The sequence below is a fragment of the Dermochelys coriacea genome, chromosome 8 (assembly GCF_009764565.3).
Source record: "Dermochelys coriacea isolate rDerCor1 chromosome 8, rDerCor1.pri.v4, whole genome shotgun sequence".
Classification (NCBI taxonomy): domain Eukaryota; kingdom Metazoa; phylum Chordata; order Testudines; family Dermochelyidae; genus Dermochelys; species Dermochelys coriacea.
Genome location: NC_050075.1, coordinates 55218837 through 55246729, shown reverse-complemented (window position 1 = coordinate 55246729; position 27893 = coordinate 55218837). Strand labels below are relative to the sequence as shown.

Sequence of the window (27893 nt, the reverse complement as noted above, 5' to 3'; positions counted from 1 at the left end):
AACAATCCAGTAGCTCAGAGGTAAGATACTAATTTTCTGTGCCTATTTTCCAAACAGCTTTCTTGTTGGGTGGAAAAAGGGAAGGAGAAATAAATCACGAACATATATGTTTTCCCCATTTCTGTCAAAATTTTCAACAAGAATTTTCCAAGCAGCTTTGGAGCACCGAAAAGACGCACTGATGTCATTCAGCAATTGAGTTGTCCGAAGAGCATTTTAGATTGTTCTCTTTCAAATGATTTGTTTTTCCACTGTGCTATAGATGTCTGATCTAGACCCTTAACAGCTGTTGAATATTCCAGGGCCAGCTAGGTAACACACACAAGCTAATGCCTAATGGTCTGATTTCAGTGAAATATTAATGGAAGCTAGAACCAGAGGTTTGATGAAGAATCAGCAGAAGGAGAATTGCAAAAACATTTTGTTCTTGAGAAATTACTTTTAAAATTGACCATCTTAAAAAAATGAAACCATTTTTATCCAACAGCAATTTCTTTCCCTGTAAGAAAGGAAAAGACATGTTCAACAACATAACCTTGGCACTATAAAATCCAGATTTGCTGCTCTTTATATTGTGTGGGTGAGGGGCTATGCTTTATATACCATACTGTAAAACTCACCAACACATTTATGCATTGCCTTTACTGAAGTACAAAGGAAACTGAACTTTAGTTCTGTTGTAAATCTGACCCAACACTAGACACATCTAAGGCTCAGTTCAAAACTGGACCTATTCAACCCCAAAACAAAAATACAACTTGAATTTAAGATACCCAGACCTAGAGAATGAGCTGCCTTTTAAATGGGAATAATAATTCTTTACATAGTAAAGACCATTTAAGACATTTATTGGTACATCATGGCTATTTGGTAATGGAATCTGGCCCAGCTTTGACAATCAGTGCTACAGAACTGGTAAAACATGCTCCAGACTTCTATAAAATTCAAGATCTGAGTTTATTTTAACCAACCCTAGTATTCTGAAAAGACAATCTGTTCTGTGAGTGTTGCTTACAATCCAATGTGTCATTTATGGCTTTCAATTAAAATCTTTTATGTGACCTTTTAATTATGCATGTGTTCTGAAGGGAGACTTGTATCTTCAAGTTAAGAAATGCGTCATTTAAAGTTTCACAGAGAATAGCAGCTATGGGAGCCTTTACAGAAGGTTAAATTCTTTATTCCATCTGGAAGGATGTACCATGTCAGGAAACTATTCAGTTAATAGAAGCCTATAAGAGAGGGCAGTGGTTGAAGATTATGTATAATAATGCTACACGTTTATAAGATCTGTGGTAATTTTGGGCACTGAATAATAAACATGTCTGTCTTATGCCACTTTTAAAACACAAGGTAATATAGTTGCTCTCACTGAATCCATGTGGATTAATGTAGAGTTCTGCACCAGAAGAGGGATTGCACATTACAAAGAAATACATCAGTGAATTTGGAGAACTTGCAACCGAACATGCAAAAGGCCTTGATTCCTGTTATACAGATTAGGTAAGCATAAGGAAGAACACCCCGTAGTGGCATTAAGATGTGAACAAAGTCCAGAGAAGAAATGTTGGTTGAGTTTCCTTGCCTTGCTCATGAACAAAACATGACATTCATCCAAAAGCAACTGTAGCCCTTTTTCTTAATGTTCTTTGGGAAAACCCCAAAATGTATTTTCTGGCTTTGAACAACTGCAAAAACTGTTTGTCAGTTCTGTGAAACCAACCTACATGCACACAATTGCATTCTTCCTTGTGTCTCTAGACTAGCATTTTGGGAGGGTCTCAACCCTTCTTTCTTCTTCACAGATGTGAACGCCTCCTGGAGGCGACACTTGTCAGACAGGGTGAGGAATTAGTAGCCATCAGCTCATCCACACCCTTTCGAAACTGGTGTTCTCATTCAGCTGATGGCTGCTCGGATCCTCCTGCTTGATTCAGGTGGAATTTAATTGCAACAGTTTTCTTCTCCAATGTATAAAAATAAATTTAAAGTTCTTGTTCTAGGTAATACTGGCACAAAGGAGAATCTGTTTTCCAAGGAGGAGATTTAGCTTATGTGGAATTCTTAAGACACAGTTGGTTGGCAATTCCATTTTTCCCTGTATATGTGACCTCACCTTCCTAGGCCAATGTGCAAAATATATTTCCATAGTGACTGTCCCATAAGTCTCTCTCTCTCTCTCTCTCTCAATGTTCATCTCTAGCTATATCTATAGTGAACGCACACTTTGCATTCCAGTCTCAAATCTTTCCATGACACCTTCATCTTCCATGACTTTGTAATACTGGATGGTATCAAAGGACTTTTCTTTTTTTCTAAACTGAATCTCCTTTGTGTTAGCTCATTCTCTTCAAAGTGTGATTTTGCTGTGTCTGTTAGTCCAGCACCCCCTTTTGGCAGTTCTGGGAAGTGTCAAGCTAGATCGGCTCCGCATCTTCACTTGCCCATCGAGGGAGGTTTTTTTCCGTAGGATGAAGTCAAAGTTCACCTGGCTGTTCATGGCATAAAATACATTAGCACTGTCGGGGATGATTAACTCTGCAAAGAGAGGAAACAAAGTCAGTGGTGATGTGCTCTACTATTGATAATACAGTTACCAGCATGAAAAGAAATCTCATGTGGGCAAATCTGGCTGCAATGCCCACATGCGACTCTGATTTGGGAGCAGTGCATTTTGTCCTCTCAGACTTTCCCCTTGTGAACAGGGATATGTTATGATGACAAAAAACTAAATTAAAAAGCATTATTGAGGTTACAAAGTCAAGCCTTTGGACAGTTGTAAAACTGGCATTTACTAGTTGCCCATGCAACTACAATTCAGATTCCAGTGGGGGGGTAGGGGGGGAAATAGGACATGATCATGTAATTAAAGACTAGCATAATGCAGATGAGCAAGGGATCTGAATTAGGGTTACAGCATAGGCAACTGTAAATCACATTTCCTAGCTGTCAAGTGCTTGTCCTTGCAATCTTAATGCGCTTTTAGTGTATTTTATATGTCTGTAGTTTGGTAGGCTTTGGGTGTGGTGTTTTTATTAATAGAATTTGGTTTTACCTTTTATGTGCAACTGTAACAACCCCTTCCCAAGCTGCAGACATGTCCAGTGATTTTGATAGACCCTCTTCCCCCCCTGCATTCACCCCCCACAAAAAGATAAAATAACCCCCCAGACACTCTTAAGGCCCAATCCTGCAAACATTAGATGAGTAAAGTGAAGCATGTGCATAAGTGGTTTGTAGGCTCTGGGCCTGGCTCTCCCACTGCAGTTCTGTCTGACTATTGAAACTGTATTTCTCAGAGCGAGAACTGCATCACCTCCAGCTGCTGCCACTCTCAACACATACCACCACCACTAATGCATTTCACTGTAGGGAGATCTACTGGAAAAGAGAATCAGGGCGGTGTCACTGTAAAAAATAACATACTAATAGGAAAGAAAGCTTTCCAGGCTGACTACATTAGGGACTTCCCTCATAGTCTACCAGCCCGCCCCAGTTTTGGGCACTAAGAGGTAACCATGTCATTGCTATCCCGTTAGGCACATATGTGGTGATCATCCCACCAGCATGGATGTAGATGTTGGAAGTGGAGCCGTTTTCCTATATGCTGTAATGTTTAAACGTTATCAGCATCCAATCGGGAAAAAAGTCATGAAAAAAAAAATCACAAAAAGGGCCATAATGCAGACTTTAATTTTGATCAAAATTGGCAGAAACCTTCTAAATAAATTGATAATGCACCAATGCACTCAAAATAGTACAGCTTTGAAAAGTTTGGGACATATTTAGCCCCTGATGATTTGTGTGCATTTTCCTGTACTTTTTTTTGCCTTCAGTTACAGTAAAAGGCTGTAGTCGCACGACAGCAAGAGCTCGTTTGCGCCATGTAATACCTCAAAATATCTGTCATCATTTATAGAATGGACTGATGTGAGCAAAGATTTTTTTTGTCTGCTATTTTTATGAATCTGTGCAGATAATAAGCCCCGCTACCCCTTAATTACAAAACATATTTTTTACATTATCTATTTGGCCAGAGACATAAACCTAAAGCACACATGGTATAACTGTAATTATCATCTTACTATCACTGAATGCAGTGACAATACATGTAAACTATTTCTACAACAGTAATGATTCGTAGTAGGAGGACTATAGAATATCTTATGTGAATACATTGTGTATAACAAAGTATTACTGTGTACTCTTATATAACTCTTGCATACAACTATGATCTACTGAATGTCTCATGCAATACTCCCCAGAGCTATATTTATTCTCCAAAACAGTCTCAGTAATTTGCAGATAGCTGAACCATTTCCACTCCCCATCAGAATCTGTGTCTGATGCGTTCAGTGCTCTTCTGCTACACTCATCACTGTCACAACTGAGTGCATTGCAGCACACCAGATCTTTGTGGTGGTATTTGCATCTCTTTGTTGCACAGATACTTTCCCAGCTACGCTGCACAAAGGCTCATGCTGAAAACTGCTCATGCTGTAGGTACTGGGAGCAAGCTTGTCAATGACAGCATGCAGTTAGGTTACTGACACCCCACAGCTGATACTTCGCACGTGTTCTTGGGATGGGAAGGAATCACTTTTCTTTTGCACAAAGCTGGGGGTGAGGGTGAGTAGTATTCACTTGGCATGCATCTCAGAGCTGACCAACACACAGCTCCAAAACCCAATAATTCACGCATTATTAGACTTTCCTGTTGGTTCTACAACATGGTGCAGCTGTGAGTGAGATCTGAATGCCAACAGGTGCAACAGAAACATGAAGGCTGAAGTAACGTGTCTGTTTAAAGGCAAAGGTTCAAAGTGCTCTTAGATAGACAGATTGGCTTGGAAATGTGTATGCTTGTAAAAGGCCTTGGGTGCCATTTGTGGTGCTAATTTAGAGTCACAGGCAAGGGCCTCTGTAGCTACAGCTCCCTTCCTGCTCCTGGCAAATGATGGGTTTAGTTTTAAGATGCACTAAAAGGCAAAGGCAGAGCCAGATTGGCTTAGGAACAGGCCTGGCAGATGCCTATACAGAATAGCGCCGGGGTACAATTTTGGGGTCACTTGGTGAACAAAGCCTCATCTTTCTCCTAATCAGTTTTTACAATAGGGCAAATTACACAGGGAACTCCAGCAGCATTTTAGTTGGGGGCACAGATAGCGCAGATGCAGAAGGCAGGCGGTGCTGAGCTGGGGAATAAACTGAGAATGAGCATGCTCAGTATGTGCCACAGGCCAACAACACAGAATTCAGGGGAGCTAAGAATAGGCACACAGTTCACATCATTGGCACACAAACCCAGATTGGTAAAGAGACTTAGGTGCCTAAGTCGGTCCCAGTTTTAGGCACTACTGCGATCCACAAAACCTGTGTTTGGCTGCTGCCCCACCCTGTAGGTGCCTAAACTCATTTGGCACCCAAGTTTTTGCTCTAGACGTTCCCCAGACACCAATGTTTCTGCCTTGGAGCATGTGTCCTGCTGCCTCACTTTAGGGACCGGGCACCTCTCATGCCTAAGCCTCAGGATGATTGTCAAACCCAGGGCCACTAGGCATTGCCCAGCCTAGCATCCTGTGGGACTTGATCAGGTAGGGATGCTCAGAGGCCACCTAACTCCACACAAGGCAGTCGGGGAGGAGCCAATTTCCCTTATAACATTAGCTCAATAGTTAGGGATGAGTAGTCACACTGAATGCAGGTGAGCATAATGAAGAACAGAGATTTGGACAGGGACCTGTCACCTCCGAGAGGAGTCTCCCAACAGGAGGAACAGCTTTTGCTTGTAACAATTAGCCCAGTGGTTAGAGTACTCACGTGGGATGGGGTAGACTCTAGTTCAACCCGCGCCCCTACCCCCGCCTGATGAGAAGGGATTTGAATAGGGATCTGCCATCTCTCATGTGAGTGCCCCAGTCCCTGAACTAAGGGCTATTCAGGTGACGGCGGCTTTTCATCTCTTGTTGAAGCTGTTCCATTTTAATTAAATAGTAACTGGGCCACAGGGAGCATGAGACTCCCTCTACAGTCCCCTAGTTTAGGTGTTCACCCAGGTTCTGCAAGAGTGGTTCAAATCTATTTTCACTGCACGTGCGATGTGGTGAAACCCACCAGCAAGATATATGTAATAACCAGGTGTCAATCTCTGTCCACACGCCATGATCCAGTCACTGAGAAAGTTTGCAATGTTAGATTTAGTCTTTGAATTTGATATAATCTGCAAGCGTTGCTTTGGTAATGCTGTAAACAGAGTGAGGGCTCCAAATGTCTTGCATTTGAACATTCCACCTGTGGGCTCTCTCACCAGATTTGATTGATTCTTCATTTGCGTAATTGTCACCAACAATAGCAGTGTATTGACATTGCAGTCTGACGATAGTGTGCAGCAGCTGATCAGACAGCTCTCCAAAAGTTTTGTACATGGCAATATCATTGCACATCAGCAGCAGAAGCATCCTGAGTTTAAGAATAGCTGATGTTGGCTCAGCAGATGCTGGTAGTTCAACCATTCACAGATTTTTCTCTAGCCAAGACAGCGTGTTGCTCTTTTGGGTCTTTCTTAAAGATCCACCCAAGTTGAAGAGGGAAAGTGGGACAGGTGCCAGCTTATGCTTCATTAAACACTGGATATCAACATCTCTGGACTGGGCAAAAACTGTCAGCTTGCTGAATATTTGATGATCAATACTTATCACTTGTGCTGACTGCTTCTTTTGTTTGATTGTTTTGTTGAGACTAACAAATGATTTGAGATTATGCCTTTCTATGGGCTAAAAGAGGTCTCCCTTACCCCTTTGCAGACACCTGGTTACGAATAGCTTAATTTATTGTGTGCCAGTCTCTCTGATCATGCACAAACTTTCTGCACTTTCAGGTGGGCCCACAGTAGATGTTGCAGTGTTCACAAGTGACTGTTGTGTGGGCTTGTTCTAGGTTCAATGCCTTAAAACATGCAGTCAAGTAATCCTTGGTCAGAGCCTTATCTTTTGTGCAAAGATGCTGACGATTCCTACAGTCCTTGTTCAGAAATTGCTCAATGGCCATGTCACGGTGTAAGTACCCCACTGAAGAGTCGCAGTCTGGTACACTGCTTCCTATCAACTTGGGCACAATATATATCTGGCTTCTCCTCCTCCAGAGATCCAGCTTCTGCTACATTTACACAACCCATCTCGCATAATTCATATGACAACACTGTCATAGTGGGATCATCTCTGCAAATGTCTCAAGCTCCATGAACTTGTTTTTGCCTCTCTTTGCTGCTATGTAATCCATCTGTGGTTGCGAGCAATGTGTAACCTAGTTTTCCCAGGATGGAAATGTATCTGAACAGTTTTTCCCTTGGGTAACATAAGTGTCCATGAGCTGGTACAATGCTTGGGCGCTGTTCATCAAGTGTGCCAGAGCATTCTGTGCTTCCACTCTGTTTTCTCTGTGTGCCTGCGCCACATCTTCAAAAGCTTCAATGTGTGTTTGAGCTTCCTCCAAGATGAGGCTCTTCTCATCTTCTGGGAGAACATCAATGTTCAAGGAATTACCAAGTGCCACCCATTTCAAGCGAGTCATTACCTCATTCATAAGTTTATGGATTCTAATGCCATGGTTATAAGCTTTCCCTCTTAGAGCATGGCTGAAGCACCATAAATGCAATATCACCCATGAAATTTGTTGCATGATGCATGCCTCCCATCTCAAGATAGTCATTGTCAAATCTGTTTTGATTCCTCCATTTAATCAACTGTGCTTTGCAGTAGATTTCTTCACCATACACGACATAGGTCCAGTTTTGGTCCAGAGAATGGAACATATCCTGAAAATAGTTCATCCTGGTGTGCACTGTGTTAATATCAGTTGCCAGTGGAGGAGTCACTGGACAGTGGCCCATATTCATAAAATGTAAAATAGCAGCCAATTTTTTTCTCTCAAATCAATCCATGCTACAAAGAATGACAAGTATTTTGATAAATTACATGGCACAAACAAGCTCATACGGTCGTATGACTGCAGACTTTTGCTTTAACTGATGGAAAAAAGTATGTGAAAATGAATCAAGTATATCACATGGGGCTAAATATTTCCCAAATTTTCCAAAACAGTCCTACTTTAAGTACATAGCTCCTAAATACACTGGATAATGCAGCTCTCTGCCAATTTTGGTCAAAATCAGACTATGTTTCTTCGAGTTGTGGCCCTTTTTGCGATTTAACAATTTTTTCAGATTGGATACCTGAAAATGTTCATACATTATGTGATACAGAAAAATGGCACCACTTCCACCATCTACATCCACCCTGTTGATGATCACCGGATATGTATCTAGGCTGTGATAGCAATGAAATTTTTCTAGCTGATGGTTACCCTAACTCATTAACAAGCCCCTTTTTTAAATCTGGCTGGTAGACTATCAATAAATAGCTTCCCTGCATGGCAGCCCAAGGGATCTCTGCAGCAGCTGAGACTAAATGCAATTTCACAGTCCTAAATAAATCATTCCCTCTTTTGCATAGTCATGAAGTGTTCCATTAGGTTTGCCCTGTGCAGGGAGGAAGGGGCGGGCTGGAATGCCTCCAACAGATAATAATGAAAAGGCTCTCAGAGAGAGCTGCTTTTTCATGTCTCGTATACATCCTTGGGTCTGCATGGCAAGACAATGATCCTAGAGAATGAGGCAGAGCTTTGCTAATATAGTGATTTCCTGACAGGGAGGTTATGGTTAGAAATGTGAGAGCACAGCACTCACATCTTGGGTCATTATCCTTCTGTTGCAGTTCAAATCAGCTCAATTTACAGAAAAAGCTTGTTTGGACCTAACTACCAGACCTAGAACTCCACCTGGCATCTGACAAATCTGGCTGGGTTCTTTCTGCCTCTTACATTCATTGCCAAGAATAAGGGTTCAGAACCAGAGCTTAGATGACAAGTTTGTAGAGGATTCATTAGGCAGAAGAGAATCCAGTTTGTTCTTTTGCACTTGAATGGGCTTTTCAGGGATTACAGGAGTAACATCTTACCTTTAATTCAGCACATTAATAGGACAGGATTCACAGAGAGCTAGTAGGGGCATTAAACTGACACTAGTGGAATTACGTGCTTCAAATTTAGGCACATACCAAGTACCTTGCTGAATCAGGGTCTAAGCACAAAGGTATAAAAAACATTTTTACATCATCCTTTTACTGACTCTAAACTATGTTTTAGCCATCTGATTTTTAACTCTAGTAATAATAATATATAATAATGATCTTATATGGAAAAGGATCTTAATCTGCTTTACCAATAGATTCACAAAATGCATACAGTAGAGGAATCATTTCAGTGATCACTGAAGCATAGCCTTGTTTCGGGTGAAGCGCATCTGTTTAACAGTGCAGCCATAATGCACAGCAATTAAGAACAGGAAGTAAAGTATATTGTTCCCCTTTGAAATGCTGGGAATTTAGGCAGGCTGAAAGCATCTAATACTGGCCACTGTGAGAGATAGGACAGTAGACTAGACAGACCTCCAGATAGTCTGTTGGAGTGTGGCAACTCTTATGTTGCTGCATGGAGGCTTTGCTTTGCACGTGCCTATCTGATTTGTCATGCTCACTACTTCATGGATCCGTATTATATAGGAAGGCAGGTAAGCTGCGCTCCACTCCACTCCACTCTGTACCATGGTAGGGAATCAAAGGATAGTGAAGTCAGATGGCCAGAAGGTGAAGGTGCAGGGTGAGGAAATACCTGCATGCTAACCCTCTGTGGGCAATGCTCGGTGGATAAAAAGGAACCAGGCCTGGCTGAGTGAGGGGGAGCCAGGGAGAAGCTGCTCTCTGTGCTGTACTGCAAGAGAATTTTCATTGCAAATTGCTGCAGAGACCACTGCTGTTCAAGGCAGGACAAACTTCCCCGCGGTGGCTTGCACATGCCATTGAAGATGGTAGGGACCACATAGCTGGTGGAGTCCAGCTAATGGGAAACTGCCATGCTGTCCGTACAGGGGCAGGCTGGGAGGAGTATGCAGCTAGGCAAATCATATGTCCAGAGATCTCAGGGAAACGGTCAGGTGTTTCCTGTGCTTTTTTCGGCAGCATGGAATCTGCATGCTACACTCCCAGCTCTTTGTTCATTCCCCTGTGGCCCTGACTTCACGTCTCTTTACACTCTGAAGCTGGGATCTCTGACTGTACGTCCTCCCGTTCTGCACTTGCTCATATCCAAAGCGGAGAACAGGCCTATAGTGATCAATGAATCAATCAATCACAGATCTACTGAAACTGTTCGTCAGAAGAAAAATCCACTATATTTCTGTAGTTGCTTCATATTCACTTTCTTCCTACAAAATCTGAAGAGCTTTTTAAGCAGCAAGCATCGCTGTTTTCTTACCTTTGTCCTCAGCGATGACCTGAACAAGTTCATAATCCTCGACTGGATCAGCCTCCAGGTTATGTTTTGACATAGCTCTCTGAATGACAGCTGGAGTCTTGTCTTGGCTAGTCAACTGGAAAAAGAATTTTGCAATGAGGGTTTTTTCTTCTTCACTTTACTTGTTATCTAAACATTGTAACTGATGTATAAAAATCTGCTTTGAATTCATCACTGGGTCTGGGGGTAAGTTTCCGAAAGCACTAAGAAACTATTGCCTCTTAGGAATTAGATAGTAGCTATTAGTGGGCACAAAAATGTGCTACTTATGACTTTTATGCAGGAAGATAGATACTGCACCAACTGCGAGATCAGTAAATAACATAATCAGCTCCCTTGAGCAAATGTGTTGAGAGATGAGGTGTCATTTGTACTCGGCTTAAAATTTCCACATAAATAATTTCTCCATCTGTTGCTCATAGGCAGCAATTAATTTGGAATCTAATGGGGTAAATACTTGCTTCAAAACCTTGTGAAGATTTTTTGGCCTTGTATTTAGTTTGCAGTCTGCTGTGGAAATGTCACTTGTTCTGAACTAACCTAGGGCCTCATCTCAAGCACACTGAAATCAGCAGAAAAATTCCCAGGCCCATAGTTCATTGCTCTTTGCAGCACGTGAGGGATCAATTCCTTTAAAAAAAAAAAAAAAAGTGTCCTGCAAGCTGCAAAATACATATTTGAGATATATACATACCCATTCAAAAACAAAAAACAAAACAAAACATGGAGTGTTTGTTCCATGGCTTGTGGGTGAAGCATAGGTGAGGTATGTAAAGAGGTCAACATAGGAAAATGGCCCAGCCCAGAGAAACACTGATAGCATCGTCAATAGTGACATTTACATTGTTAAACATGCTTTGTTGTATATGCTGCCACAAATCCTAGAGCCTCTAAGTCTTGTCAGTCCCTGATATAAGAGACCACCATGAAGGCTGCTCTCTTCTATGGGTACGTCTTCATTACCTGCAGGATCGGGGGTAGTGATCAATCTATCGGGGATCCATTTATCGTGTCTCGTCTAGATGCAATAAATCGACCCCCGAATTGAACCCTGTACTCCGCCTGTACTCCACCTCGGCAGGAGGAGTAAGTGGAGTCGACGGGGGAGCCGCCGCGGTTGACTCGCCGCCATGAGGACAGCCAGGTAAATCGAACTAAGATACTTTGACTTCAGCTACGTGAATTGCTTAGCTGAAGTTGTGTATCTTAGTTCGAAACCCCCCCCCCCCGCTAGTGTAGCTCAGATCTTAGTCTATAGCTGTGTGAGATCATTCCATCAGCTGGGATCCCCTGGACATAACAGAGTCCCAATCATGACCACTCTGCTGCAAGCTGGAATGAGGGAGTGATGAAGAAGCGACTTTAGCAGTCCTGTGCCATCAGAGCATTGCTTAGATCCATTAGCTTTGTTACCACTTTGTGCCAGCAGCAGCTACACGGCTGCGCATCTGGTCCATGGTCTATATCTTGACAGTTTCCCTTTAAATGGAAATGTTTCACAGAGGATCATCTACACCTGGATGAGAGGGATTCCAAATGGAGCTACAGGATGGAAGCATTGCTGCACACTTGCTGGTAGTTTTCATTATAGAGGGAACACTGCTCAGTTCAGAAGCTTCCATTGTACAGTCACTAGTTTTTCGGGGGAATTGAGAAAAAAAATTCCCTCCAGGCAGAAAGTTGGCACATGCAATCTCAGTCAAACCTGCCACATTCCTCATTTGAGTTTAGAGCCTCAAGTATAAAAATGTATTATTTGTATCTTCTATCCCCAAAACTAACAGCAGAAATGGTTAACATTTTTCATTTGGAGAAAATTAGGATGAAATTTGGACATTTTTCAAAATGAAATTTTGAGAAAAATATTCTGATATTCTCAGTATTTTTTCATTTTTTAAATTTTCATTCTCAATGTTCCTTTATTGATTTTAATTATTTATGATTTGGGGAGAAAGGGGGGTTCCATTTTCTATTTTGGTTTTCTACCTTCAGGACTTTCTTTCCATTGCCAGTTTTGACTTGTCCACTCAATCATGTGGTGAGATTTTTTTCAATATCAAAAATATTTATTTTTAAAAATTTTAGTCTTTGATATTGAAAAAAATGTTTTTATTACAAGTTTTTGAAAATCTCTGGGGAAATTTTTGATAAACTAAAAATAGATCAGTTTCCAAAACCCATACAACAAAACCCTGTTTGAAATTTTCATGAAACTTATTTTGATTTTTCAACTAATTCTAATAAATACAAATAAAATTTTGAATTTGGGACAAAGATTATGATTAACATCCAAAATCATAATGGATACATTAGAGATAGATTAGATATGATAGAAGGATATTGTATCATACCACCACCTTACAATTATACGTTCTTTGAGATCCCTATATAGTTAAGCTCTGGGTATTATTAAATAACATCTTTCACTCAAAAGAACTGAAACTCAAGAGGATGTGTGGGGGGAGGAATGGGTGTGTGGAGCAGTGGGGGTGTCCACTACTAAAATGCAGTTACCTCTAAAAGTGGAATGCAGTGCACATTTACCAGTAGCATTACACAACAATTTGGGACAAGCAATGAACTGAAGCCAACCGAAACCCCAGAGGGATTTCAGAAGATGGAACATACTGTGAATATTGGAATGCACGAATCAAGGACATGATGTGGTCCTTAGCGTTTAAAATCTTAGCTGCTTTGATTTGCACCAAGGCTGAAACCTTGCATATAATTGGTTACCCTGAACAAAAACATCTCAGTACTAATAAAAACATTTAGCTCCTCCACGTCACTGACCATGATACTCTTGTACATGTTGCCATTGTTGTCTTCTACGCTGATCCGGATGATGCACATGTCTTCGTTCTGCTGGTTGTAAACAGGAGGCAATACTGTTGAGGTAATGGATGTGACGGAGATGGAGCGCTTGTGGATCTTGGGATTGGAGGTTAAGGAAGGAGGGGGTGAGATAGTGTTGGTTAAAGATGACACCCCTGAGGAAGATGTGTCCATGGAATGGATGGAGGAACAAGAGGAGGAGGATTCAGAGAGCTAAGTAATGAAAAATAAATTAAGAAAAAAAACAACAACATACAATTAGAAACATAACCATGGAATTTTCATTTCCGGGGTGCTGGAGACGGAGAGAGGTACAATCAGGAACTCAGTTACTGTAAAGTCCATGCCCAGTTTCTAAAGTTCTTAGTGGCATTCTCACCTTTGCAGGAAGTAATCTGACAATTTACTATTCACATTAAAAACCTTCCCATCCACCAACCCTGTCCTGTCTGGGTGCTGCTGGTCTCCACTACTATATACACTTTCTGTTTTCTGCTGCTCTTTGGAGAACAGACCAGCAGGTGGGAGCAGATACAACGAACCAAAGGAAGTTGTGGGATGCCAGACTGCAGAAGGAAACTGGTTTAGGAAGAAGCTTCCGAAGAGCAGGGATAGGTCAGCAGAAATCAAAAGGAAGTGGGGCTCTTTTATTAGGTGAAACACAAACAGTCAAATGTCCCCAAAACACCCTTTTCCTCGCTGGCAACTCATCCTTTGATTTGAGGGTAGCAGCCTGGTGCACTTAGCACTCTCTCTGATTAGCTGCTGTCACGTCTAATGAGCTCAGTAGTGGGTGAGAATAGGACTAACTAACTAAATATACACACACACACACACACACACACTGTTTACAAAAGTCAAGTTCTGGTATAGAACAGAGTTCCCATGACCATCGTGGGCCATAAGAAGGACAAGGGGGCTAGGGGCAGCTCTGCCCTTTATAATTGCATGCAGTGGCATGCAGCAGCAGGGGGAGCTTGAGCCACCCAATGGGTGCCGCTGAGGGAAAAAGTTTTAGAGGGCCGTGCACCGGGGGCACAGACACCAAGAGTGGAATGCACATGTGCAATCAAAGCACTCTTGCACTGAAATAAGAGAGTCCACACAAGGGCTTGCACCAGTTTGACTGAAGCAGTTTAATTAAACAGGTGCAAGTCTGTGTGTAGACAAGGTGTCACTGTTGGTTTTTCCCTTCTCCAATTCCCCTCTGATTGGCTTCTCATTTTGATATTTTCTTCTCTCCTCCTGCCATATTGGTGGAGTTTCCCCAGGGCCTGCAGCATGGGCAGTATCTACCTTATTATGAATCATTTACCCACAACTTTTTGTGTCAGTGCGGCTACCCACCTCCACACATCCCCAGCTTCCCCTGCACAGTGCCTTAGGCTTTGTCTTCACTGCCAAAAACCGGTGTGGTTTTACAGAAGAATAACACATGCACATTAGCTATCCTGCTGTAAAATCCTAGTGGAGACAAGACATTGCAGTTTTACTGCATGGTGAACTAGGTGAGGTCAACCACAAGCAGGGGGATAGTGTTTACGTCACCTAGCTTCCCTCACAGTAAAAACCACAGAAGCCTTCTCTCTACTAGGATTTTACAGCAGTGTAGTCAATGCGGGTGAGCACTGTAAAAAAACCTGCCTTTTCCAAAATGAGGACACAGCCATTTTCACCATGCTGACCACTGAAGGCAGCTGCTTCCAGAAGAGGCAACTCTGTAGCAGAACCAGGGGCTCAACAGAAAGTCCAACCACCCTAAGGTTAAGTGCAGATGAGCTCATTCAATCTGAGATGTTCCAGGAGGAAATGCTTGTTGCTGGTTCCATTCGCCTCCACAGGGCTTTGCCTCCCTGTTTTTTTTTTTTAAAAGGGAGAATGGAAATCCTCTAAGCCCTTCCTCTCACTGCCATTATCCCATCCACTGGGCCTCAGGAACACCGCAAGCAATCTGATATTTGCACACACACACTTCAGTCTGTTGGTCCCACTGCCAGGAAGCCAATAACCTCCCAGCTAAACATGCCGTTAAAGACAGCTCTGTCACTCCCACAACTGGTGTCTTGAGAGAGACAGCTCTAGCAGTGTGTTGTTAAATGGCCACATGACTACCTAAAAACCCCTCCGGACCCCACAAGAAAAGCTGACCCCAGGAAATTAAAAATGGTTCCCCCTGTGTATATGCTATAGATCTGGCAACACCCAAAAGCTGCTCATAAAAGGAACTGTATAAAAAGCCTGATCCGGATCTTTTCTACTTTCATCACATCTATTTTTAAGGATACTCCCATTCCTTGAAAGTAGTGCCTTGGTCAGTTATAACAGTAGACATGAGTGTGCAATGCAATTGAAAATTCAGTTATTGCTTATACTAGGAAGGGTCAACTATTCATCAGGGGTATTCATGCTGCAAGCCTACTGAACTAAGGGTCTAGACTGTACCTTTTTCTGAGGCTCATCAGGAGTGTCTATGGGGGTGATGCAGACTTCTTCACCCTCAGAGTGGTTCGACTCACACGATGATACACTGACAGAATCCATGCTTTCACCAGAGCTCCCACTTGGAGTAGATTTTGGCTGCTCTTTGGTTGGTGTGCTATTAGTGATCACATCTGCTCCCAGAAACAGTCTGGCAAGAACACAAAATATACCAAGTAAATAATACAACTACAGAATGTTGCTGGACTGAGCAAAGAGTTGATGCTTGATTCATATGCCCAGTGTGTTATTTTGTTTCTCAAGTGGTCTGGTGTCCTGGCTCCATCCATATTACATGTATGATTTGCCATAAGAATTCCTTAAACAACACCACATTAGTACCCCAATAATATATAATACACACACACACACACACACACACACACTCCAACCACAGAGCCAGATTCAGGGGTAATGTACTAGGTGGAGTAAATTAGACTCCATTACACTTATTCAAATTCCCTTAGCCTCACTGACCAATGAGTGATTAATTTGGTGTAACTAACACACCAATGAGCCAGAAAAAGGTAAATTAAAGTAAGGGGCGGCCTACTTCAGCTCACACATTTCTACACTCTCCTGTTAGTTGCTTTTCTTGCTTCTTTTCTGACCTCTCTGACATGTAAATTACATCTTAGAATCTCTTGCACTCAGACTCGGGGGGTGGTGGGGGGGCAAAATTCAGAAGAGAGATTAAGCGTTAAGATACGTCAGTGAGTGGGTGGGAATCTAACCGAACAAAGGACTCAAACTAAGCCTACAAAGGCCAAATTCATTCTTTGTGCGACTTTAATGACTTCAACAGGGTTGCACCAGAGATTAATTTCTCTCTAAGACTCTAAATGGGTATATTTTATACATACAATTAGAAGGCCAGAAAAAGGTGTAAATTACGTGACTTTATATTCTTTGAGATTCACTTAAACTTACCTTTGAGTTTGGGTCTAAGGAGTCTAGAGGGAATCTAATTTGGTATAACAATATGTTGAAGAGGTGAGGCAAATTAAGTTGGTGCTGAAAAGGCATCTCATCAGCGGACAGAACCCAGAATGGTGCCACGTAACGTCCAGAGAAGAATTATGCCAAGCACTATTATAGTATTAATTTGCAAAATATATTCAGACTGCAGATACCATAAATTTTAAAACAAAGATTACCCAGCAAACACAAATATCTCAGCCTAACTATCCTATGCTAATTTACAATACAAAAGCTACACTGAAATATGGTGGGAAATAGAAGGATAAATCCAGTACTCAACAGTGATACCTACCATACACAGTTTAGGCACAATGCCAGGGAGAAAGAGTTAGAGAGACAATTCAATTCAGACACAGCAGTTTCAGTCTCCAACTCTGCTATTCCCACACCTCTTCATAACCAACTCAAAGGGACAAAACCAAACACAAACACCTTCCTGTCCGAACAGCTACTCTGATCTTATGAGGACCAGAATTGACATACTCAGCCATCACGAGTCTATTGCTAAGGATCCTAGATTACTACAGAGCTTGCATGGAATTTATGTTTGTCCACTGTTCTGAGGAACCCAGGGGAAAGACTAAGGCAGGAAAGGAGGAGTTAATAGCCAGGTTTCAGTCTTCATATTAATTCTGATGTTGGCTGTAAAATTCATCTGCTCCTCTTGTTCTGACCATGTCACCACTCCACAAATATTTTCCTGTCTTCTCTCATATCACACTCATCTTTGAGACTCTACACATTTTTGCTGAGCCCCCTTGATTTCTGCCCCCATTCAGCCCTGTTTTCCCTACACTCCTTCAGATCCTCTCTCTTTATTGTTTCCTTTCCCTAATCTTTGTCTCTTTAGTCAACTCTTGGCTCCATGCTCTTTCTCCCCTCCCCACAATCTTGTGCTTGAATTGCTAAGCAATGTTTCATATTCACAGTCTGAACAGTTGACTGTGTAGATAGTACGTACCTACGTTACAGGCTGATTTTAGGGTTGCCAGCTGTCTAACTGCACAAACCCGAACACCCTTCCCTGGCCCCCTGGCCCTTCCCGAGGCCCTGCCCCTGCCCAGCACTTCTCTGAGGCCCCACTCCCGCTCACTCCATCCCTCCTCCCTCTGTCACTCGCTCTCCCCCAACCTAGATCACTTTCACCAGACTGGGGCAGGGGATTGGGGTGCAGGTTCTGGGCTGGGGTTTGGGGCAGAGGGGTTTGGAGTACGGGAAGGGGCTCTGGGCTGAGCCTGGGGCAGGAGTGCAGGAGGGGGTGTGGGTTCTGGGCGGGAGTTTGGGTGCAAAAGGGAGCTCAGAGGGTTGGATGCAAAAGGGAGCTCAGGGGGTTGGGGTGCAGGAAGGTGAGGGGTGTGGGCTCTGGAAGGGAGTTTGGGTATGGGAGGGGGCTCAGGGCTTGGACAGGGAGTTGAGGTGCAGGAGTGGGGTGTGGACTCTGGGAGGGGGAGTTTGGGTGTGGGAGGGGACTCAGGGCTGGGGGTTAGGGTGCAGGATGGGTGAAGGCTCCAGGTGGCGCTTAGCTCGGGCAGCTCCCGAAAGTGACCAGCATGTCCAGCTCCTAGGCTCAGGGGAAGCCAGGTGGCTCAGTGCACCGCCCCTGCCTGCAGGCACTGCTCCCGCAGCTCCCATTGGCCATGGTTCCTGGCCAATGGGAGCTGCAGCTCAGGGCAGGGTGTGAGGGCAGCACATGGAGACTTTATATATATTTATTTTAGGTGGCTCTAATATGCATATTACAATTCTGCAGGAAATTTTTGCACACACAATAAATTAAACCAACTGTGGGCCACAGTCTGATCTCATTTACTCTGCTTTTGCACAGGTGTAATTCCATTGTATTTGGTGACGTTATTCCTGAACAACATCAGCGTCACTGAGTTTATAAGTGGGCCCTAAATTTGTTACTTCTCCTATACCCCAAAAAGGCTGGTAACCACTGAATGATGAAATGAGCTGTAGCTCACAAAAGCTTATGCTCAAATAAATTTGTTAGTCTCTAAGGTGCCACGAGTACTACTTTTCTTTTTGTGAATACAGACTAACACGGCTGCTACTCTGAAAACTGAATGATTTGTTTCTAATCTTTTTCATCTGTAGTCATCGTAAGTATTACCTGGAACAATAATTTAGTAAACAGTTTCAGATGTAATTATGAACTTTTAGCTGACAATGTCCCTTTAAAGTGATCAGATTCCCTGCCAAGCTCCTCATCTGGTGGAATACATTTTTCTTGTTTGATTTATTCAGGTCATTCCTCTACTAATTCATCAGATGCCATGACACCTTCTGGCATACTCACAAGCTGAGTCTCTTCACCATACTCTTCCGAGGTTTCGGTGACGTGGTGTTAGTGTCAGCAGCTGCTTCTATCTCACATGAGAGGCCATAACTACACAACAGGGAAGATTTGTTTATTTGAGGGAGTTAAATATCATTTTATCATCATGCAATATGCCTCAGACTAGCAATAATTTAAAGAGAGAGCTATTCAGTTACTCCAGCTTCAACAAGAGATTACTGCAATACAGCAGAGAGAAACAAACATCATCCTGCATGCATTTTACCTTGAGGAAAGGAGTATTTGCTTTTTTTTTTTTTTTTTTTTTTTACAATAGTTTAAAAAGAATTCAAATTTGTTTTTTGATCTTATTAACTATTATCATAATAGCAATCTAAAAAAGGGATTATACAGTGCAGGACAGGACTGAACACCGTCACTATGTGAGAGTTGAAATTGGTGTCCTTTGATGATGAATTTTATAGTACTGTGAAGTATGTATCATAGGTTCACACCTCTAGGTAATACTGAGTGTATATGTAAGCACACACACAGACCGACAGACATACAGGACAGACACAACACGCTATAACATTTTAAAGTTGAAAACCAAATTCCCAATCTCAAAACTAAATCCTGTAAAGTATTAACCAAGTTTTCACCAGCTGTATGCTAAAAGGCACACATACATGCTGTATCCTTGATTTACGGTCTATTTAAATACTATGAGACTATCTAAGCCAGATATAGCTCATACACATAGATGGGAGGCTGGACATGAAAAACATGCTCCCTTGAATGCATCGATAGTCTCACCTCTCCTCCTCTGTTAATAGCCGCTGTCTCCTGAACCATCGGATGAATTTTGGGTCTGGCGTCATGCAATAGCTATTACAGGAAGATTGCAAGAGCTTAATTTGGGCGATTACTTCAAACTCCTAAGGAAACAAATAACCAAATAGGAATTTTAATTAGAAACCAAAACAAAGCCAAATGCAGACTCATTCACATACAAAGTAAGGATAAGTGGGCAGAACACATGCATCAATAACCACAGGACAAACTAAAGACTGCTTCATTTTTAACTGAATACCCAGGCAATTTTAGACACCACAAAGCAGTTTTTCCAACAACAAAATCTGGCTTTTGTTTTCCTGAACAGGTTTTGGTTTTGCAAGTTTCCACAAAGCTCCACAGGTTAAAATATGGAAAAATAGGACAATCTTCCAACACCAGGAACTCTGCCTTTCAGTATAACTGATTTTGAGAGAGACAAACTTTAATGTGAGTTTAGCACTGGCATTAGATGCCAGAATGACAGTGTTGCACACTGAAATAATAGAATAGGGATATCATGGAAAATAGCAGTGAAAGCTTCCCTACACTGTCTCACTCACATACCTCATCCCTGACCCAGATGGATCACCCTTAGAGGGAGTTCATTCTCTGTGCTTATTTGGGCCTTACATTGCTGAGCCTACAAACAGGGGTGTCCATAGTGATGGCTGATGAAGAAATCTGTCTTCCACTGCCTTGTACATTGTGCAGCCATTTATACTTGTGTAACGTGAGTGTGTCATGTGACTCCTGGTGTGACTGAATGGAGAATTCAGATTTGGTATGGTTTTACACATGCTTTGCTGAGGTGTCAATTATAGCACAGGGTAGAAAGCAGGGCACACTCAGAACCTAGGAACTGGACTGAGACTACCAACCAACCATCAGATGGCAACAATTTTCATTTCATTTTCATTCAGTCTGGGTTGAACTGGGCCGGTGACTTAGTCAGAGGAGCTTTTGTGCCCCACTATCAATACCCTGAGCCACCCAGTCATAAATAAAAGGGAAGTTTAAAATGTGGTTTTTTAATGTGGAGCTGGGAATCAGTTAAAAGTTAGGAAATGGGCCCTATCACATCAAAATCAAAGTCTGCACTGAGTCCCTGAAAAGATTTGCCTTAGGTTTGTCTTTATTCAGACAGATATGACCCAAGCATGTTGTCTTCTACGCTGCTTTTCTTTACCTCTTTATCTGTGCAATCAATGCAGGGCAGACTGAAAGGGCAGGCTGAGAGCATTTATTTCTCCGCCCCATATCACCCTTTCATTCTCCCCCGCATCCTTTCTTTGGATCCGATGAAGCAGATTAATGCAGCAAACTAAGGAAGTTTACGAGACTCATGCTACACTTTCTAAAAAGCAAACTTCACTTACTAGCAGGTCTGTTCTGCTGTTGATACGTTGGATTTAGGAGATAACAGACTTCTTTCACTGATGCTCATGGGCAGTGAACGTACAGTTCCCATGCATAAATGTTCTATAAGTATACTGCCTAGTGCTTAGAACTTCCTTTCCTCTGTAGCACCCATCTAATTAATGGCAGCCCTTCCTTCACGTCCCACCCTCTTCAAGCTTGCGTGGGCTCACACATATAGCGCTCTACTGTTCTATCCTTATTTGCAGGTAACTCCCATTGAAGTCAGTGGTCTTTGGGAATGCACCAGGGGAAAAGAGCAAGTCCCTAAATCAGAGATCGGCAACCTTTGGCACGCGGCCCATGAGGGAAATCCGCTGGCAGGCCGGGCCGGTTTGTTTACCTGCAACGTCCACAGGTTTGGCCAATCACAGCTCCCACTGGCCGCGGTTTGCCATTCCAGGCCAATGGGGGCTGTGGGAAGCGGTGTGGGCTAAGGGATTTCCCTGATGGGCTGCATGCCAAAGGTTGCCAATCCCTGTCCTAAAGTAAAGTATAAGCAGGATTCTGTACAACCGGGTGGCAGCAAAATGTTAATCATGGAAGAAATTCAGACTTACCCGTCTCCTCTTCTCAAAGTTTATCAGCCCACCCTGTATGAAGCAAAGAAATCAGGGATCACTGAAGAATCCAAAGTGAATATATTCAACAGCAGTGTAATAAAGTCAAAGAGTGGAAGAAGTGCGGAATTCAATCATATAGTCTCTTTGAGCAAGGACCTTCTAGAGACTTGAGTTTTCTGATTGCATGCTAGTCCCTATTGGAGATCTGTCTCTGGACTGAATGGCAATTTGATTAAGAAGGAAATTCCAACATTGGAACAGGTATAGCATGTTTCAGGTCTAGCAGATGTGTGCTGACAGAACTGTGTGTGAGAGAAATCTGTTTGATTTCTGCCAGCACTATAAGTGGCTCAAGCCAGTGTTCCCAAACCTTGAGTTTGTAAGCACCAAGTGAACACACATGGATACATTTACACACACAACTGGCAAACAAACGTAGTACAGAATTAAGTTTTGTGTGTATTCTGAGTCATAACTGCTTCCTTTAGATCATCCTTGCAAAACTATCAAGAAAATTTACCAGCCCAGCCAAAAACATTCTAACCCATCCTCACTACAAACACCAACACCAAAATATTCAAACTTGAATACCTAAAGTGTAGCTCCTAATTCCATATTTAAGCACCAAAAAAAGTATGCTGATTTTCAAAGGTGTTCAGTATTTGCAGCTCCCAATGACCTTCCCTGGGATTTGAGGGGTTTAAAACTTCTGAAAATCAGACCATTTTTATACAGGTGCCTAAATAAGGATTTAGAAGCCTAACTTCAAAGAGCCAAGTTTCAAAATGCTGGCTCTAGAATGCAACCCATTTTCCTGCAAATCACCCCCCACATTCTCTCTCATTGCTCCTTGGTCACACTCACCTGGCCACACGTGTCCCATTCACTCATAATTCACCTGTGATTTGTCCAGTTCTCTCATTCGCCCCCAGATCCATCCATTCTATTCAACTTTGGAATGCTACGGAACCTCTGCCCCCTGGTCAGGATCTCTTGGGCCTGTCCTTCCCTGCCTACACTAAGGTTGGCCAACTGAAGAGGAGGGAGAATCCTTCCCCACAAAGGCCTTCAGTGCTCAAACGATTACAAAATGAGCTCAGACCATGCTGAAGAACTTAACTTCTCAAGCTGAAGAGCTGAACTTAAGACAATGTTGTGGTATTGAGTTTCCCAACACAGAAGGTGGAATTTTATATTTTTTAAAAGTTTTAAAAACTTTTATACTCTCATTAGGGTTTTTTCAAGCAACATATAAATTTTGAGCATAAAGTACCACACTTAAGAATACCCTAGTAAATAAGCTCCATTATTAAATTTAGTAGAGATCTTTTTTTCCTAAATAATTCCTAAAAATATTGCTCATCCTCCCCATCTATAACTTTTGACATTGCAAACTCCTCTATAAGTCTGGGAATATTTCATATGAGGATGTGACAAAAGCAAAACATACAGAACCATCAAGATTTGTCCTTAGTGGTGGCTAGTAAATTTGTTGGCCCAATTATCACAACTGCAGGGAGAGGGGTTAGAATTCAAGAAGCTGCACAAACCTACCTCTATATAGTCCTGCAGCGCTGTGTCAAGCATGGTCAGGTCTGTAAGAAAGGTGCCAAGGTAGGGGACTGTACCCTGCATGACTCCCTGCAGACAATCAGAACAGCGTCTGGTTAATTGTCAGAGAGAGGCTATGAATTCAAGCCGCTACATTATGATATAAAATATTATACAGAGAGTAGTCAGCTGAAAGCCTGCAGCAAAATTCTGGGCCTGATTCTGTTCCATTTAAATCAATAGGAATTTTGCCATTGACTTCAATGGGAGTGGGATGGGGCCACTGTTATTCAAATGAACAGCTGGATATTGAAGAGTGGATATATTCAGGGCCTCTGCAACACTAGTTCCTGCACACAGAATTCCTAGTGCTGTCCTACAGGTGGAATGAGTGTAAAATATGCTGAAAGGAGCACAAACACCAGCATCCCACAGCTCCCTTCAGACTGTGCAGATGGCTCCTAACACCTTGTGTAAACAGCCTTTTTCTATGGCTCATCTCGGTGGATCTTTGCTTTTTAATTAAGTTACAAAATTATGTGATTACATTCACATGTTTTCCTTCCAAGCTGGGTACATCCTCCTTGGGATAATCACTGTGTTCTAATTAACTCAGGACTCAACTTTCAATCTTCCGAAGTCTTCTACCTTATTTGGAGTCAGGGTTGTTTCTACATCAGTGAGAAAAAAATTCTCACTGCTACTAAAACCAGCAAAAAGATTCATATATTTGCCAGTCAACCAAAATGGAAGCCAGTTTTTGCTTCCATTTTCTCCAGTTTCCAGATCTCTCCTCCTAGTCAGTTTGTGTGAGAAAGCTGTTTGTTTCAGCAAACATTTCAGTTTCATCAGGGTAAAAAGCAGTTTTCACTGGCAAAGATGGAAACAGGCACATCTTATGGAATCATCTCCTGTAAAAATGTGTCCAAATTCCATAAAAATTAAGCAGATCTCTCAAAAACTCTGGGAATGCCTGTGTGTTTCATGAGCTCACCGAAGTGAATGACAATTTCCCCTTGACCAGAACTAATTTTCCTGTAATATCATAAAAAGTTTGTTTTTTTTGCAGTAAACATTTTACCAAGTAAAAATTGGTTATTTTCACACAGCTTTGTTTAAAGGGTAATAGCGATTGCTACTGGAGTCTGAATAAGAGCTCCTATGCTTCCTTAGGAAAGGCAACCAGCCAGTCAGAGGCTATGAATATCTGCCTACAGCCATCAATCATTTATTGCTGTCTCATGCGGCGATTTGAATAAATTTCTGAAAGTCTTGAAATTAAGACCCAAGTCCTCAGTCCTGTATCCAATCCTGAGAAGCTACGCTGGGCACTGGGTAGATGGAGGTGTAAGTGAAGGAAGTAGCTCTAGGCACCCTTATTTACTCCTGCTGTGGACAGACAAGTGGTGATTGGTGCAACAGCAAACACTCTGGCACCACCACTTCTCCTCCAACTCCTGCAGTCTTTTACAGCCATCAGCACGTCCTCATTTCAGGCATTTGATAGAAACTTATGTTTTGTAAATATACTTCCTGTGGCATTTCAGTAAATTTATGGGAGTTTTTGGAGCACAGGACAGCTGGAATTCTCAAATTATCTCATTAGCTCAATGACAGGCTGGGTGACCAGATGCTCCGATTTTATAGGAAGAATCCCAATATTTGGAGCTTAGTCTCATATAGGTGCCTATTACCCCCCCATCTCCTGTCCCGATTTTTCATATTTGCTCTCTGGTCACCCTTGTGACAGCTTAGAGAGACAAGGTGGGGGAGGTGATCTCTTTTATTGGACCTTCTGTTGGTGAGAGAGACACACTTTTGAGCTTACACAGAGCTCTATTTCAGGGCTGGGAAATTGGAAGAACAGCTCTGCATAAGCTCCAAAACTTGTCTCTCTCCCCAACTGAAGTTGGTCCAATAAAACATATTACCTCACCCACCTTGTGTCCATAATATCCTGTGACCTGACATGGCTACAACACCACTGCATACAATAATGCTGTTACAGCTTGGCAGTTCAGCATCCACCATATAATATCTGTACAGTACATACAAATGTATTACAAACTCCTGTTCATGTTCTGGTTTATACTGTAATGTCTGTTTATTAATACATAGAAATATATGCAGAAAGAATATTTTAGGTCATATGTAAAAAGGAACAGAGTTAAGGCTGAGTGTTCAGTCTTCACTGTAAAGTTCCTTGACACGGTGTACTTGATTGATCACCCTCACTGTTGTATTGACTCTAGGGTTTTTGCATGGTGTAATGCATGTTTTACAATTTTTAAGTGTATAATGTGCTATGTGCTCTGTTTCTTAAAATGCATTTCTGGATTTTGCTTCTATGTATAATTCATTAAAGATGGGATTATCCCAGGTATAAATTCAGAGAGAAGAGAGAACAGCACGCTGCACACACCATATCTTTCTGGAGCTGAAGTCGCCTCTGGGTCCTTTTCTGGTTCTCTTTCACACTACTGTCCAGATTTGCAAACTTGGATGTTCCTTCCTATGAAGTGAATGAAAGGGCAATTAATGGGGGACATTAATAGTAGGACATTATTGAAATTTCACTCAATTGAGCCCAATCCACACTGCCCTGAGATTCAAAAACGTGAGCTTAACTTTTTTGCTTGTTTCAAAAAAACAAAACAAAACAAAACAAAACACAGTTATGCTTCTGCACTTCTGGGGTTTGTTGGAGACAATCGTACCAAATTCCCACAAGGGAGTTTGTCTGCAAAACCGCCCTGGCCCAGGCGAAGCTTAGAAGAACCACAAATCACCTGAGACTTTCAAATTCAAGAAGCTTGAATATGCATCATACATTTCATCCAAATGCAGCTTCTGGGTTTTTGTCCTTAGACCTCTAACTTATTTCACAATCAGCAGTTTTACAAATCAACATCTCCCCTCTGTTATATAACACACTGGTGTTTTTCTTTTTTTATACAGTGACTCTATGATATGATGACTAACCTCTATGGTTTTCCGAGTAATAAGGAGACGTTCATGAAATAAAAGTGCTTGTTTTAGATTTGCACTATTCGAGGCTGAGGGATTTAGATTTTCCAATAACTGTATGAATGGGAGCCATATTTTATAACAGTTCTGTAGCCTTTGCCTTGTGGCATTAATTTATTTCTAAGATTATGACCCCCTTTTTCTAGTGAGTCCCAAAACAACAATAAATAATAATTTGCATTTGTAAAGCTCCTTTTGTAGGATCTCAAGGTACTTTATAAATGTTAATTGATCAAGACTCCCAACATGCCTATCAGATAGATGGGTAATACAACACCTATTTTATAGCTGGGGAAATCAAGAAGTTTTAGTGACTTGCCCAGGTCATATAACAGTAAGTTGCAGAGACAGAAATGGAACCTAGTAGCCTGGACTCCCATAAGAACGGCCATACTGGGTCAGACCAAAGGTCCATCTAGCCCAGTATCCTGGCTTCTGACAGTGGCCAATGCCAGGTGCTCTGGAGGGAATGAACAGAACAGGTAATCATCAAGTGATCCATCCCCTGTAGTCCATTGCCAGCTTCTGGCAAACAAACAGAGGCTAGGGACACCATTCCTGCCCACCCTTGCTAATAGCCATTGATGGACCTATCCTCCATGAATTTATTTAGTTCTTTTTTGAACCCTGTTATATTCTTGGCCTTCACAACATCCTCTGGCAAAGTGTTCCACAGGTTGACTGTATTTTGTGTGAAGAAATACTTCCTTTTGTTTGTTTTAAACCTGCTGCCTATTAATTTCATTTGGTAACCTCTAGTACTTGTGTTATGAGAAGGCGAAAATAACATTTCCTTATTTACTTTGTCCATACCAGTTATGATTTTATAGACCTCTATCATATCCCCCCTTAGTTGCCTCTTTTCCAAACCTATAAGTCCCAAACTTATTAATCCCTTCTCATATGGAAGGTATTCCATACCCCTAATCATTTTTGTTGTACTTTTCTGAAGCTTTTCCAATTCCAATATATCTTTTTTGAGATGGGGTGACCACATCTGCATACAGTATTCAAGATATGGGCATACCATGGATTTATAGAGGCAATATGATATTTTCTGTCTTATTATCTATCCCTTTTTTAATGATTCCCAACATTCTGTCAGCTTTATTGACTGCCACTGCACATTGAGTGGATGTTTTCAGATCTCTCTCTCTCTCTCTCCTTGATCTAAATTAGCTGTTACCACCCGATCATTTTATATGTATAATTGGGATTATGCTTTCCAATGTGCATTGCTTTGCATTTATCAACATTGAACTTCTTTTGCCATTTTGTTGCCCAGTCACCCAGTTTTGTGAGATCCCTTTGTAACTCGTCACAGTCTGTTTTGGACTTAACTATCTTGTGTAGTTTTGTATCATCTGCAAATTTTATCATCTCACTGTTTACCCCTTTTACTAGATCATTTATCAATATAGGAGTGGTCCCAGTTCAGACCCCTAGGGGACACCACTATTTCCTCTCTCCATCCTGAAAATGGACCATTTATTCCTATCCTTTGTTTCCTATCTTCT

General features: G+C 41.9%; 1 protein-coding gene across 10 annotated transcripts in view; it reads right to left on the bottom strand.

Moving 5' to 3' along the window:
• Window positions 1-938: 938 nt before the first annotated feature.
• RGL1 (ral guanine nucleotide dissociation stimulator like 1) overlaps window positions 939-27893 on the bottom strand; it is a 152123-nt gene continuing 125168 nt past the window's right edge. For all 10 annotated transcript variants that reach the window (XM_038412978.2, XM_043491062.1, XM_043491064.1 and 7 more), the window contains 9 exons: window positions 25772-25861; window positions 23353-23439; window positions 21796-21828; window positions 19799-19920; window positions 19004-19093; window positions 15685-15871; window positions 13201-13455; window positions 10369-10483; window positions 939-2538 (listed from right to left, as the gene is read on the bottom strand). In XM_038412978.2, the coding sequence (XP_038268906.1) occupies window positions 2351-2538; window positions 10369-10483; window positions 13201-13455; window positions 15685-15871; window positions 19004-19093; window positions 19799-19920; window positions 21796-21828; window positions 23353-23439; window positions 25772-25861 (1167 nt within the window). In that variant the 3' untranslated portion in view covers window positions 939-2350. The remainder of the gene's footprint in view (window positions 2539-10368; window positions 10484-13200; window positions 13456-15684; window positions 15872-19003; window positions 19094-19798; window positions 19921-21795; window positions 21829-23352; window positions 23440-25771; window positions 25862-27893) is intronic.